The following is a 15,880-nucleotide window of genomic DNA, read 5'->3' on the forward strand; positions in this document are numbered from 1 at the left end:
CACCACCCACGCCACCCACTGGGCGGTTGCCACGACGAAGTGCAAACGGCGACCCCCACGACCACAACACACACGCCCCCGACGAACCGCCTCCCACACACGACCGTCGGCGCACTGAAAAAATACCCCATTGTCTTCCATCTCTCCCTCGTTCCCACAAACCACCATTGTCGCTTCCATTTCCACTGCACACAAACCTCCAACGTCTCTCTCCAAAGCCCACAGTCGCCGAAGGAAGGCCATGGCAGAGGAACCGTCTGCCAAGCGTCATCATGCCGAGACGTCGGACAAGAGGAGCAACCTCGTCGACATTAACGTCCCCGGCAAGAAGCGCGACTACACCAGAACGCTCAAAGGGATTGAGCTCCACGGCAAGGAGACGCTGGAGATCGTCTGCACCAGCGAACTAGACAAGGCCAATGAGGTGATCTCCAGGCTCTGGAGGAAGCTTGGCGGCAGGATTCGTAGGATCATCGGCGTTGGTGTGCACTACACCAACGAAGATGAACCTCCCCAGATGGCGGCAGTCCTGCAGTTGTGCGTCGCCGAACTCTGCTTGGTGTACCACATCGCAGCGGCCACAAAATGGTGAGCAATCCTACTCATTTGCCCTACATATGGTTTATCTATTTTATTAGTACTGTATCCTGAAAATTTAATCACACTTGTTTCCCAACTAGATTTACTAGTGTGGTTTGTGAAAAGTGGATGCACTACTGCATTTTCTCAAGTAGATATACTATAAAATGTATTTTTGAACCTGATACACTGGATTACTATTTGGAAAATCTTGCGGAAGATTAAATTCTGAAGTTGATCGACTAGTGTAGTTTCTGGAGTTGGTACAATAGAGTAGTCTATGTACTCGATGTATTAAAAAAGATATTTCCGAACTTGATGTAGTGAAGTATTTTCTGAATTTGATGTAATGTTATTTTCGTAAGAAAATAAACTAAGGACTTGGTGAAGCACTGGTTCTGTGTTAACCTATTTCAACAAAAGTAGACTAAACTAGTACCAATGCGGAACATACAACATTGACTGAAACGATGTATAATCCAAGAAGAAGAATAACATGATGTACTTAATTTAATTTCAGAACTTTCTTTACTAGTTTTTGAAGTACATTCATCCATTGTTTATCCTACATAAACAACTACTTCATGGATTCATCACTTGTAAAACAAAACAAAAATGGATAGTTCAAACATCAAAGTATTGCTAATATTCAAAATGTCTCTGCCCTTGCAGGCCCAAGTGCCTGACCAACATGCTGCAGCATGACAAGTTGTTCACATTTGCCAGTTTCAGCATTGAAAGCGACAAAGAGAAGCTGAAGTTGTCCGGTATGGAGATCAACCCCGACAAGTTCATCGACATTCAGCGCAAGTGGAGAGTTCCATACACCAGAAAAGAGTACGACTCCTTGACTGATGTTGCAGCCAGCGTCATCCACCCATTCTACAAAGGCATGAAGAACAAGATCAACACGCAGGAAGACTACAAACTGTGGGGGACAAGCGAGCTGCCAGACAACCTTATCGAGTACGCAGGAGTAGATGCGTACGCCACGTATAAGTCATGGTTCATGATCGACTACATCACAGATGGTTCGGAATTTGCGAAAGAGCGGGAGGCTAACAACTTCTACGACCACCCCTATTGCCCCTTTACGGGATGAAGATACATCAGAGCCTGCCTTCGTTTTACTTCCGCTTCTGCTTGCCTTTTATCTTATTGTTTCAAATTAGTAGTTTGCTCTTGTTGGGTTGAACCAGTATGATTATGTCGTGCTTGTCATGTTTGAACAAGTTTAGTTATGTCATCAAGTACAATGTTTTGCTTATCTCATTATATAAGTTTGCTTTGGTAGCTTCGTATGTTGTTAATCCATCATTTCAAAAATTGAAAAAGTAGCTTCTGAATGGAACGTCGTCGTTGCTCTAAAGTACTAGTTACGATGCAACTAATCACACAACATTGTTCCATGTCAGTACAACTCAGTACACTTGATCGGACATTACATACTTACTACAATAAAAAGTACAAAGAAGCATCAGTCCATAAGCGCTACTATGAATGCACTATCAGTACAACTTAGTCTACACGCAAGTACCATAGTTCTGAAAATGACACCAGAAGACACTTGAGAATAATCACAAAAACAAACACAAAAAAGAAGGCAAAAAACTCAAATGAAAAAGATTACACTCACACAAAACTGGCAAGAACTAGAACAAAAAGTATGAGTCCAAGTTACTGGAGGAGTCAAGTACTAGATTCAAACAAAACAAAAAAATTGACCGCCCAAGGTCAGGAGCAGGCCCTGACAATGCTAGATACTTGAACTTGAGCCCGTGGGCGAATCCCTAGTAATCCGCACAACGCAGGACCCGTCGACCAGGGCTCACAGGTCAAGAGAGAGAGCGAGCGCCGTGTATAAGCACTCAAGTAAGTGTTCAGAGGAGTTCGACTGGTGAGCGTCGGCTGCGCTTATAAACAGGTTCGGAGCCCCCTCGACTAGCGAGGTGGGACTAAACCCAGAGCGCACGCGCACGACGCACTGCACAAGCACGTGGACGAGCTATCTGGGCCGGAAAACGGCCCAATAGCCTCTACATCGTCAACAAAACACCCCACCAAATAAGCCCAGCTATACAAACTAGAGGGCGGGACAAAGAAATATAAACCACAAGAAAAATGTTTGTCAATTAACCTCTACATGAAAAAAGGAAAAAAATATGATACAAAAACAATGAACCTCTAAAAAGAACAAAACTTAATAGCCTTTCTATTAAATGTACATAATTTAAAAAACAGAATTAAATATTACTTTCAAGTTCAACTACTAAAACTAAAAAAGTTCAAAACATATAATGTTTGTCAATTATGCTAAAATTCTTATTTATATAAAAACTGACAAGTTCAACTACTAAAACTAAAAAAGTTCAAAACATATAATGTTTGTCAATTATGCTAAAAATCTTATTTATATAAAAACTGACAAGTTCAACTACTAAAAATCTAAAAGTTCAAACATATAATGTTTCTCAAATATGCTAAATTTCTTATTTATATAAAAACTGACAAGTTCAACTACTAAAATTCAAAAAGTTCAAATAGAATTTATTTGTCAATTCTGCTAAATTTATTATTTATATATAATATGTCCACACCACAACGAATGATCTTCTCGTAAAATAATCTCAAACCCCCACCCCCAACCTAAGTTATAAAAAAATCAGTTCAAACATACATACAACATCAGTACTAAAACAGCAGGATCAATCAGGCCACTCGCACCACTGTGACATCAAATTTCAAACCCATGCGCTGTTTGAAATTACAATTCAGTTCACACAGTACTAAAACATAAGTGCAGTAAAAATGAGAATACAAAAACTATAAAGGCCTAACTTAGGTTTGTACAGATGAAAATAAAATAAGTACAAGTTTTGAGCAACAACTCCCAGGGCACTGAAAAAATGTTTTGACATACACTAGTGTATAAAGGATTCAATAGAAAAACAATACTTAAACATCCACACGGAAAAACATCACAGATCCATACGTCACGTAAACAGTGCAAAATGCCATCATCACAACCACAGAGACGTGCAAGTGGGATTTAGCAGATCGTAAGTACAGCTTGACAAGACTAATCAGTGCACCAGTAAAAAACATTTGTCTTGGACGGTCAGTTCTTCCAGGCCATCACCCGCGCCACCCACTGGGCGGTTGCCACGACGAAGTGCAAACGGCGACCCCCACGACCACTACACACACGCCCCCGACGAACCGCCTCCCACACACCACCGTCAGCGCACTGCAAAAAAACCCCATTGTCTTCCATCTCTCCCTCGTTCCCACATAGCACCATTGCCGCTTCCATTTCCACTGCACACAAACCTCCAGCGGCTCTCTCCAAAGCCCACAGTCGCCGGAGGAAGGCCATGGCGGAGGAACCGTCCGCCAAGCGTCATCATGCCGAGACGTCGGACAAGAGGAGCAACCTCATCGACATTAACGTCCCCGGCGAGAAGCGCGAGTACACCAGAACGCTCAAAGGGGTTGAGCTCCACGGCAAGGAGACGCTGGAGATCGTCTGCACCAGCGAACCAGACAAGGCCGACGAGATGATGAGCAGGCTCAGGATGAAGGGCGGCGGCTTGTATCCGAGCTTCATCGGAGTTGATGTGGAGTACACCCACGAGGAAAAACCTCCACAGATGGCGTCAGTCCTGCAGTTGTGCGTCGAGGAACTCTGCTTGGTGTACCACATCGCAGCAGCCACAAAATGGTAACCCATACTACTGTTCATTCATCTGTTGTACCAGTACTAGTCACTAAAAACTTAATTAAAAATTGTTTCCCAACTAGATGAACTACTATAGTCTATGAAGTGGATACACGATTACATGTTTATCAAGTTAAATGTATTTCTGAAACTGTGAAGTGGATTGTTTCACCAGATTAGCATCTGAAAAAAAGTTTATAGCATTCTGAACTTTATGGACCAAATTAATTTCTGAACTTGATGAACTAGCATAGATTCTGATCTTGATGCACTAGTATAGTTTATAGAATTGATGTATTAAAAGATCTTTGGTGAAGTGGTATAGGTCCATATCTTGATGCACATGTTTCTCAAACTAATTTTTGAACTTGATATAGAATTAATGCACAAAGATGTATCAAGCACTGGTATAGGTCTTTTATTCAACAAAAAAGAAAACTAAACTTGAATCAAGCAGCGCATCTATCATTGACTCTGGTAAAATGATTCTCTAATTTGCTGAAGCATTTGGTAAAGCAAAGAAGATAGCAAAAAAAGAAAAAATAACACGGTGTAGTTGAATTTAATTTCAGGACTTTGTCTACTAGTTTCTGAACTACATTCATGCATGACTCATAATATATAAGCATCTACCTCATGGATTATCACTTGTAAAACAAAAAAAGCAGAAGAATTAAATCCTCAAAAAAGAAGACTAATCTATAAATGTGTGTCTCCCCCCTTGCAGGCCCAAGCGCCTCAAAGACTTCCTACTGGAGGAGAAATTGTACACATTTGTTGGTTTCAGCATTGGAGGTGACAAGCGGATGCTGCAGGAGTCTGGTTTGGAAATCAACCCCAACAACTTCATCGACATGCAGCGCAAGTGGAAAGATCCAAAGACCAGAAAATACTACGACTCCTTGGCCGATGTTGCAGGCGGCGTCATCCACCCATTCCACGAAGGCATGAAGAAGAAGATGAACAGGGCAGACCACAAACTGTGGGGGAACAGCCCGCTGCCAGACAACCTCATCACGTACGCAGGAATAGATGCGTACGCAACGTACAAGTCATGGAAGACAATCGACAAAATCGTGACAGGTTGGGATATTTCAAAAGAGCAGGAGGCTGACCCCTACTACCACTGCAACTTCGCGGATGAAGATGCATGAAAGTCTGCATTTGTTATGTTGAACCAGCTACCTTATACTATGTGTGTCCTTAGTATTGTTGTTTCAGATTTGTAGTTTACTTTCGTTATGTTGAACCAGCTACCTTATGCTATGTGTGTCAGGGTTTGAACAAGTTTGCCTATGTCGTCCAACAAGTTTGCTAGCTTCCTATTTTGTTCATCCATCATTTGAAGTTGAAGTAGGTTGAAGTTGAAACTTGATGGCTGCCACGCAACACTAGTCATGGAGAAAAAAATAACACATGAATATTTTCGCAAAAACAAAAAAAAAGTGGCAAACTAACTAAGGACAAAAGCAAATAGTAGCCTTCGACGCTCAGTACAGATTAGACATGAACGGTAGTACTATCACGCTAAAAAATCAGTTTTTAGTTTCAGACGAACACTAAAAAGACTAAGTTTCAGCCGAGGACAACATTCAGTACTAAAAAGCATCATGGTAAAAAGTAGTTAGAAATTCACTGAGTACTGCATCAGGAAAAGCAAAGAAACACCAGTACGTATTTCCTAGTCACTAGCATCCTAGGACTGAAAAGTTCTGGTACAGTTGAACACACGATACGTTCATTGTACAAATATATAAAAAGGAACGGGAAGCTTCAGTTCGCATTCCTTAAAACAGTGACATACTAAGAATTAACAGTGTTAATACAACTGAAATCTCAGTACAACTTAGTCTATACAGCAAGTGCTAGGATTATACCAAACATTACCTGGAGAAGAACCACAGCCTAGGAAAAAAGAAGGCCAAAAACTAAATCAAAAAAATATAAATTCGACAAAAGAGAAAAATCACAAGAAACACAACAAAAGACATACTAGCATCAAACAACACAAACAATAAATAATTAATCAAAAGTACTAGCACAATTGGAATCTCAGTAGAACTAAGTTTATTCGGTAAGTGCTATGATGATACCAATTAATGCATTGAGAAAGAAATAGTTTTGAACTTAATAGGAATATCTCTTAAACATAGCTAATTTAAACCAGTACTTTAACTCTTACTATGAAGTTCAACTACTAAAGTTCAAGAAGTTCAAAAAGAAATTTGGCACTAAAATTTTGAAAGCCTTATGCTGAATGAGACTTCAAATCAGTACTAACAGAACTATATCATAAGTACAAGAAAACGAGAGTACAGAAACTATAAAGGTCCAAGTTAGGATGGAATCACATAAAAATAAAATAAATCTCACTTTCTGAGCAACAACTCGAAAATACACTTGGAAAAAAAATTGTTTTCAGTTCAACTACTATATAAGTCTTCAGTACAAAAAAAACTTAACCAAAACAAATTCCCGATGAAACATTGTGCCAGATTTAAAACACAACACAAAATATACTAGTTATTACATAGTACTCGGCAAGACATCAAACACTACAAAATAGAGCCTACAATGTTTTCAAGAGATATATCACACAACTATCCAATTCACTATGCAAATGATGACCATTTATCCTATGCATCAGGAGCCAAAGCCTGAACCTCCTTGGGAAGCTCCGTCACCATAAGATGGTTATTACGGTTGAACACAACTCTATACAGATCCTCAGCGTTCCAATCAACAATGCGTGGCTGCAAAACAATAAAACAAATTATCAAAAATCATGACACATAAAAAAAAAGGATGCACAATAAGTCAAAAACAGAAAGTGAAAAGCTCAACAAGAAACCCACGTCATTATCTCGAATGTTCTCAACGATCTTTTCACCATCATAGCATCCCGGATACTTCAGAGTATAATGGCCAATTCATTCGGCCCTTGAAGTGGAACCTTGACAAACGTTGGTTTCTTTGCAAACAGCTCCCAATTAGGCTGCTTGCTCGCATTGTACTGAGCATCACCATACACAACCTTCATTACTTTGACCAATCTAGAAATCTGTAAAAAAAACAAAATAACCCACACAGTTTTAATTCTCAGAAACAGCAAAAACAAAGATGCAAAAATATTAATCCAGTACAGATAATAAATGTCACTCACAATCTTCTCGCAGTCTTTGTGATAGGTGTTCTTCGAAGGACGGTGGTTCTTCGGATAAGGTAAAGAGTCAAGGATGTCAACGCTACTTCGGTACCGATTCATGACATATAAGGAATAGTGGCTCACTTTCCTATCCTTTGATAAAACCATAGGCTTGAATAGAGGCATCATGATCTAAAAACAAATGACCAAAAAAGAGTTGTTAAATATTCAAAGTAAAAACCAGCATCACAACAAACAAATAAAAACCAAAAATCAGCTAGTAGATCTCACAAGGTCGGCACTGAGCAAGTCTTCATTAGCTTTAACATAGCTCTTGAAATCTCTCACTGCACTCTCCACATTAAACACTTTATTTTCATCCTCGTAAAATGAACAGTCAAGCACAACCTGCAAAAAAGCCAAAATGGAAAATAGAAAGCGGAAAAAGAATCAACAAGCAAAGTATTATTAAAAAAATCGTAAAATCAATAGACAGTCTTGTTCAACATAAAGAAACCGATCTGATTGATTACCGTGATGAAATATGGACTCAGCAATATCCTTTTCCCAGATGCGAAATCAGCATTTCTATCGGGATCTTGCTTCCAATCATCAATGAGGAAGTCAATTACATCACCCTCCATCATTTGCCCAGGTGAAAAAACTTCCCAGATGCGATTCCCAGTGAAGTTAGTTACGTTTCCATCAGGCTGAGGTATCATTGAGAATGTATTCCTGCAGCACACACAAGAACAAAAAGAAGGAGAAGCAAGATAAGGCATTCATAGCAGTTCGAGTTGTATAAAAAGGAACAGTTCAGGCCATATTTATCTAGCAGTTACAAACAACAGAAGAAAAGGAAGAGGAAAAATAATGAGAGATACTCACTCGCCATACTTCTCACGCCATTCATTACTAAGCAACAGATTATACAACCTGCGAGCCTTGTCCAGGTGAGGGAATTTATAAGGGTGAAGCTGCTTCACAGGGGAGCAAAACTGTATAGGAGCTCTGGGCGCATGCTTCGTGCTTACAACATTGCCAGAATCCAAAGCGGGATCTTTCCTAGCACCACCAGCTCTACGAGCCACTATTCCAGCAAGGGGAGATAAACCTTTGGTAGCAGCGCTCCTCGTGACTCTTCCAACGCCAACAATCTTGTCAAACACATCATCATCACTGTCTATCAATTCCATAATGGGATTCTTGGGTGTAGTAGGGCTATCTGCACAAGCAGCCGTAAAACCTCTCAGAGCTCCCAACTGCCCCTTCATAACACCAGATCTTGTCTTTTCGGGAGAACGCCCCTGGCTAAGATCAATAGCTACGCGCTCGAGCTCCAAAAACTGGCTACCAAAGAACCTGTAGTTAGGCTCACCAAGATCCAGCCACTCACCTGGAAAAAAAAGAAGACCGCACAAAGCGTAAGTTCAAATACATATTTCATGAAAGTACTAATAGAGAAGTACAAGCTGCAAAAAAATTACAAAAGTCCATGCACACGTACAGGGTTCGATGCCAAACAAACCCCGGAAGTCAACATCAAACACATCGCTAGTTGCACAGGTATACAGCAAAGTCTTCCTAATGTCCAAAATGTCTTCATGGCTGTAATCGGCCATTTCAATTACACCATCCTCCCGGCAATAATAGGTCTTGCAGTTTTGTAGCATAAAGAATCCACAATCATGCCTGTAAACAAAGGAAAAATCAAAAAAATGGTACAACACAAAATCCAAAAAATACAGGAACATCATCCTCCAGCAACAAAAACAACCAGCAAAAATCATTAAAAACGGATACTCACGTGTTTTCCTGCTGAGGCACCCGCACAAACTCGCAAGAGAAACCATCAATATGCGCCGGTGAGAACGGTTTGGCCCTGTCTACACTGGACTCCCTCCAAAGCTTCTTTATATTATCTGTCATATTCCTTAAGAATCTAACTGCATCACCCCAGGTTTCATCACGGAGTGAATCAAGACACTCGAAACGACGGAACTTCAAATTCAGAACAACCAAGCACCAATGCCTAGATACTTCACTAGGCTTCATGGTAGCCACAAATGACGGCGGATCAAATGTAGGGAAAAGAAGCTGGAAAAAAAATCACAGAGGAAAAATGAATTTACCAAACAATAAAATAAAAGAGGGAAATTGAAATTCATAAGTACAAACAAAAAATCAAATAATCATAAAGAAAATTATATCCACCGCCCAAAATTGAGGAACAATCATATCAGTTCAATTCCCTTGCAATAATAAGTACAGCTTTAATAAAAGAAGCACAGATCAAGTTCATTCCCCACACCTCCCAAAACTGCAAAGAAAACATGACAGTTCTAGTTAATGAGTACAAAAAGTCCAAGTTCACCTACTTGGTCAAAACCATCAGCACCTGATCTTGTGAACCAATTTAGCACATTGGAATCAATATTTCCATCACGGATCTTGGTCTGTTGTACAAAAAGAACAACAATAGTTAGAAAATTGGCAAAACAAGTTATCATCCTATTTACAAAAAAAGCAAAATACTGACCGTCACCCATCTGGGAACTATCAACTTGTCAGTGTCTCGGTACTTCTGACGTAGAGAATATAAAACAACATCAACACTGTCTGAGTTGAGCATGCCAGTGGGGACAAACGCTTTAGCAATAGAACCAACACTGGCATCACATTCTTTATTTTGAAACATCGGCTTGTCACTAGAAAAACACAAAAGATTACATGAATTAAAACTACTACAACAACAACAATAATCAAACTAGAGAAAGAAAAAGAGACAAAAAATGGTACGGGCAAAATCCCAAACTAACCATTTCGTACGGTTCGTGCGCAACCTCGTAACAGCGAAGAAAAACGTATCAACCTTAACAACATTACCACTTTCTGCTTGCAGAAAATGATGAAAAATAATAAGTTCAACAACTACAAGAGAACATGTCCAAAATGCCAAAATTGAGAAGTACACCCCATTTACAAGTCCTTACCTGGACTATCAGGGTTTGACGACGACAGTAGTTCCTGTGATAAGACCATTATGCCTCCAGTTTCAGGGTTTGACGATGGAACATCTTGAGAGGGCACCAATATTGATGTGCTTTCAGGGTCTGTAGAAAGAAAATCCTGGGACGACAAGAGCGCCTCCTACGTCAAGGGGTCAGAAGAAATTGACAGAAGTAAATCATCATCCTCGGATGGCACCCCCTCCACGCTAGAAGCATATTGCAATGCATCACCCTAATCAAGACCTCCAGGCGGGAAATTCTCCGGCGGCAAATCTTCACAACCAGAAACATTTTCATTCCCAGCAATACCAACACCAGGCGATTTGGCATCAAGTATGCTGGCAGCACCAGCATCCTCATCAGCAACTTTGGGACCAACATTGCACCCACTACTCAATGGAACATCATGAGCATCATCTCCACCACTAAGGACAACCTCACGCTCAACAATAGTAATCTGATGAAAATAAAAATTCAGCAAAAAGTAAATAATATGAACAAAACTAACAATAAAAAATAAGCTACCAATACGTGCACAGAAAAATAAACCTTGGAAGCATTCACAGCAACATCATCGAACTTGCTGCTCCTAACATTCAAAGCGACATCACCAACAGGCAAACAAGGCTCATCGCCAACAATAGTACCCTGATTCAAATGTAATGAGACAAAAACAATGCTATTATGAGCAACAATAAATGGTGTGGGAGAGAAAAATGAACAAGCAAGACACATCAGTGCGCATGAAATTTTAAGAAAATATTAATAAACACAATGAAAATAAAAATAACCTTGCACTTATCAGTGGATAGATCATTAACTCCACCGTCAACAGCAGCCTCAACATTATGACTGGTCTCCTGCATGAAAAGAAAAATTAATAAACAGATGTAGATCAGGAAGTTCAACTACAATACTGACAGCAGAACAACATAGTAAAAACATACAAACAATGAGGACTGACTCACATCAACAACAGGGTGCTGCGAGCCAACATCGTTCGTACGCTGATCAGAAACATTAGCCTCAGTACCATCATCAGCCCTGCTGTCGGTGCCAGCAGCCTCATCGTGATCAATCTGCATGAAAGAAAATTATTAATAAATAGATGAACATGAGGAAGTTCAACTACAACACTGACATCAGGACAACAACATAAAAATTGCAGAACACCAAGGACTGACTCACATCAACATCAGGACGCTCAAAGCCAACATCATTCGTTTCGTGGTCAAAAACATTAGCCTCAGTACCATCACCAGCCCTGCTGTCGGTGGCAGCAGCCTCATCATGCTCAAACTGCTTGATAACAACATTTGCACTTTCTTCATATGGCTTGCAGCGAGAGTTTTGCATAGTTCTGAAACGCTTCATGTTGTTCAACAGGCGAACCGAGCTCTGAACTAGATTAGCGGCACCGTCGTGCATATCACCGATTAAAATTCTCTCCATCTCAATGTAGTCAACAGATTCCTTAGCGTTAAATTGATGACCTTCAGGAAGGATACCATTGATACAGCTCAAACGCTCAACTGTCGTTGGGACCTTTTGCAGCTCAGAACACACATTACTTAAGATATGCTCAGCGCGCTCCAACGCTGAAACAGCAACATCAATACCAAAACCCTGCCTCTGTGAAGCACTAGCATTACTAGGGCCAGGGGGCATAACCAGCACCCTCAACACCACGGCCATCCCTCAACTCATCGGGCAGAGATGAAAACTTCGGAACCTAAGACGACGGCATCTCCAGGACTGGCCGTTTATACACTCGGAAAAAAACAACCTCCTCTTGAGTTTTCCACTACAAACAAAAGGGAAAAATAGTTAATCAATCAACGCAACACATAGGGAAAAATAAATCATGATATTAACAGATTTAAAATCAACACCACTAATAAAACTTTAACTGTCATTGCCAATTTGTTAGTATTTACCAACAGGCCAGTTGAACAAAAGTTATTCAGTTCAACCAAACACGAAACAACAGTACTAAAAATCCATACCTAAACCATACAAAATATAAACAGACAACTCTACAGTACACATGTCCACTACAGGAGAAAATAGCTATACCTAAAAATAAAAAAAAAGGTCTGCAAGAGACAAAACAAACAAAACTCACCGGAAGCTTCCCAAACACCCAAGTCTTTGGATCTGCATTGCCTTTTTTATCAAATCTGCATCAACCAGATCAGAAAGCTTGGCAGGATCCATGTAACATATGCGGGGAACTCGCATGTCAGGCTCCGCAGTTTTGCCACGGATAAGGCAGTCAAGGTACATTAGTACAGGCCCTATGGCACAACCTGTGATTGCCTTCCCCATGGTATGACCACTTTGGTACTTGGAAACAGCCCTTCTAAGCTCATCAACCATCAGCTGGCAATAATCCATATTAACCATGTCCTCAAAGACGAGACCCTCAAACATTGCTGCCTCTCTGGAAACACGCGGGGCAGATCCAGGCAACACAACCTTCATAAACACAATAATGAAGAACACTTTCAGAGCAAGGTCATCTTTGCTAGGATCCTTCACGAGAACCTTGAGATTATTCCTCAAATCCTTTGTCTTGATATCTTTGTCCCTGCTAATGTCAAGCTCCGATCTTAACTTCATCAGAGCATCATCATATCCGTCCTCTGACGGCCTTGGCGCAGAACGATCACCACGAGGGAAACCAAATAATTGCCGTATACCATCGCTAGTGATGCGAAGCTTCTTATTAGCCTCACCCATGTCAAGAGTCATTGTATCACAATCTATCCTCAGGTACAAAACTCCCATCAGAGGGCGGGAAATGTTAGACTTCACCCTCCACCTGAAGATAGAACCAAAACCAGATGCATGAACCCTAGCCACATGCCGACTCTCGAGCAATTTAGCACAATCTTCAACCTCTCTCAACGAACATCGCACAATTAAGTTCAATTTCTGTTGGTCACCTTCATCCAAGGCAACTTTTCCGGCATTGCCTCCCACCGGCTTGACCGGACTCATGACGCTAACGGGCTGTAAATGAAAACAAAAAAGCCACACCTTAAAAAAATGAATATAGAAAACAACAAAAGCATATGAATGCAAGTAAAAAGAAAAAGAAAAGATTGCACAAGTTCAACTATTAAAACAACATCAGTACCACCCCTCAATTGATGCAAACAATGATCAGCCTAACCTGACCGCAATACCAGCCGAAACACAATTAAATCATTGCAAGTACAACTAGTAAGTCACATGCAGTACAAAACACAAACCACTGCAAACAATAAATATAGAAAACAAAACAAGCATACGAATGTAAGTAAAAAAAGATTGCACAAGTTCAACTATTAAAACAACATCAGTACCACCCTCAATTAATCAATACAATGACAAGCCTCACCTGGCCAGCATACCACCCCAAACACAAATTAAATCATTACAATTACAATTAGTAAGTCACATGCACAACAAAACACATACCATTACAAACAATGAATATAGGAAACAAAACAAGCATATGAAGGCAAGTAAAACAAAGAAAAGTTTGCACAAGTTCAACTATTAAAACAACATAAGTACCACAATCAAAATAGATGCAAAACAATGACCAGCCTCACCTGGCCAGCATACCAGCCCAAACACAATTAAATCATTGCAAGTACAACTAGCAAGACACATGCAGTACAAAACACATACCACTGCAAATTCATCTTCTGAATCAACTTCAATATCATCTTCTTCAGATGCAGAATCTTCAGCTTCAACACGAGCATGCTTCTTCACACCTTTGTTCACTTTTGCAGGATGAACTTTACACTTCTTATTTTCTTTCAACAAAGACCGCTCTTGAAGAGGAGATGAAGAAGGCTTCTTATTAGTCAAACCTCATGGACTCCGACGAACATAGGAGCCACCAAGTTTGCTTGGACCAATTTTCACAGCAAAACTATCCGCATCAGCTTTCCTATTACCAGGTTGGGAAACAGCTTTCACACTGAAAGTGCGTTATATCGACTAGAGGGAGGGTGAATAGGCGATTTTTATGAAAGTCTTCAAAACGTGGAAGTTATGAAGATAAACGATAGAAATAAACCTATTACCCTGCAGCGGAAGGTAGACTACACTAGGCAAGCCATAGTAAGTATTCAATAGAGTGAAAGCACAATGACTAATAGCAGCAATGTAGTAAGGATCAGGTAGGAAGACATTATGAAGCCAAACAAAAAATGCAGTCACTCAGTGAAGATAAAAGATAGTGCAATCATACAATAACTTCACACGGAGTAACAGTTAGTAAAGGGAAGGGAAGATGAAACCAGTGACTCGTTGAAGACAATGATTTGTTGGACTAGTTCCAGTTGCTGTGACAACTGTACGTCTGGTTAGGGCGGCTAGGTATTTAAACCTTAGGACACACAGTCCCGGACACCCAGTCCTGAACACGCAGCTCAGGACACCCAGTCCTCACCGTATTCCCCTTGAGCTAAGGTCACACAGACCTCGCCCAATCACTCTGGTAAGTCTTCAAGGTAGACTCCCAAACCTTCACAGACTTCGTTCACCGGCAATCCACAATGTCTCTTGGATGCTCAGAACGCGACGCCTAACCGGCTGGAGGATGCACAGTCCTCAAGTGTAATAAGTCTTCAGATCACACAGACAAGAAGACTTAAGTGATGCCTAATTCTCTTTGGCTCTAGGTGGTTAGGGCTTTATCATCGCAAGGAATTCTCTCTCAAAGGCTTCGAGGTGGGTTGCTCTCAAACGACAAAAGCCGTACTCTAAATCTGAGCAGCCAACCGTTTATGGTTGTAGGGGGTGGGCTATTTATAGCCACTTGGCAACCTGACCTGATTTGTCCGAAATGACCCTGGGTCACTAAGGAACTGACATGTGTTCCAACGGTCGGATTTCAAACTCACACGCCAACTTTACTTGGGCTTCAAGCAAAGCTGACTTGCCCGACTCTGGACAAGATACGCTCTCAAAGTCTTCACTCGAAGACATAGGTTTTGTTAAAGCATCACTTCAGTCATTCTGACTGGTTCTCTTGGACCCCACTTAACAGTACGGTGGTTCCTATGACTCAACACAGAAGAAAGAGAACTACGAAAGATCTAAGTCTTCGAGCTCCATAGGCTTCATGTGGTGTCTTCTCTTGTCATAGTCTTCAATGTGAATATCTTCATATACCACCTTTGACTTCAATGTCTTCATACATTTTTAGGGGTCATCTCTGGTAGGAAAACCGAATCAATGAGGGACTTCTACTTGTGTTATCCTGCAATTCTCACAAACACATTAGTCCCTCAACTAGGTTTGTCGTCAATACTCCAAAACCAACTAGGGTGGCACTAGATGCACTTACAATCTCCCCCTTTTTGGTGATTGATGACAAACTAGTTGAAGTTTTCAACGGGGAATATAATCTATGAAATTGTA

The 15,880-nt window shown here is 40.7% G+C and overlaps 3 protein-coding genes across 3 annotated transcripts; 2 read left to right on the forward strand and 1 right to left on the reverse strand.

Annotated features, from left to right (window-relative positions):
* The first annotated feature begins 241 nt into the window (after positions 1-241).
* Positions 242-1,681, forward strand: LOC147985805 (uncharacterized). Its single transcript, XM_087541750.1, has 2 exons — positions 242-588; positions 1,252-1,681. Exons 1-2 carry the CDS (start codon positions 242-244, stop codon positions 1,679-1,681), a joined length of 777 nt encoding a protein of 258 aa, XP_087397876.1.
* A 2,272-nt stretch (positions 1,682-3,953) lies between these two features.
* LOC147985806 (uncharacterized) lies at positions 3,954-5,451 on the forward strand. The gene is made up of 2 exons (XM_087541751.1): positions 3,954-4,300; positions 5,025-5,451. Exons 1-2 carry the CDS (start codon positions 3,954-3,956, stop codon positions 5,449-5,451), a joined length of 774 nt encoding a protein of 257 aa, XP_087397877.1.
* Positions 5,452-9,245: 3,794 nt separating this feature from the next.
* Positions 9,246-10,140, reverse strand: LOC147985807 (uncharacterized). The gene is made up of 3 exons (XM_087539938.1): positions 9,982-10,140; positions 9,821-9,898; positions 9,246-9,539 (listed from the first exon to the last, which is right to left on the reverse strand). The coding sequence occupies exons 1-3, from the start codon at positions 10,138-10,140 to the stop codon at positions 9,246-9,248; spliced, it is 531 nt and encodes a 176-aa protein (XP_087396064.1).
* Positions 10,141-15,880: the final 5,740 nt, after the last annotated feature.

Source organism: Triticum urartu, chromosome 2A (genome assembly GCF_056163025.1).
Source record: "Triticum urartu cultivar PI428250 chromosome 2A, HENAU_Tu73, whole genome shotgun sequence".
In the NCBI taxonomy this organism is placed as follows: domain Eukaryota; kingdom Viridiplantae; phylum Streptophyta; class Magnoliopsida; order Poales; family Poaceae; genus Triticum; species Triticum urartu.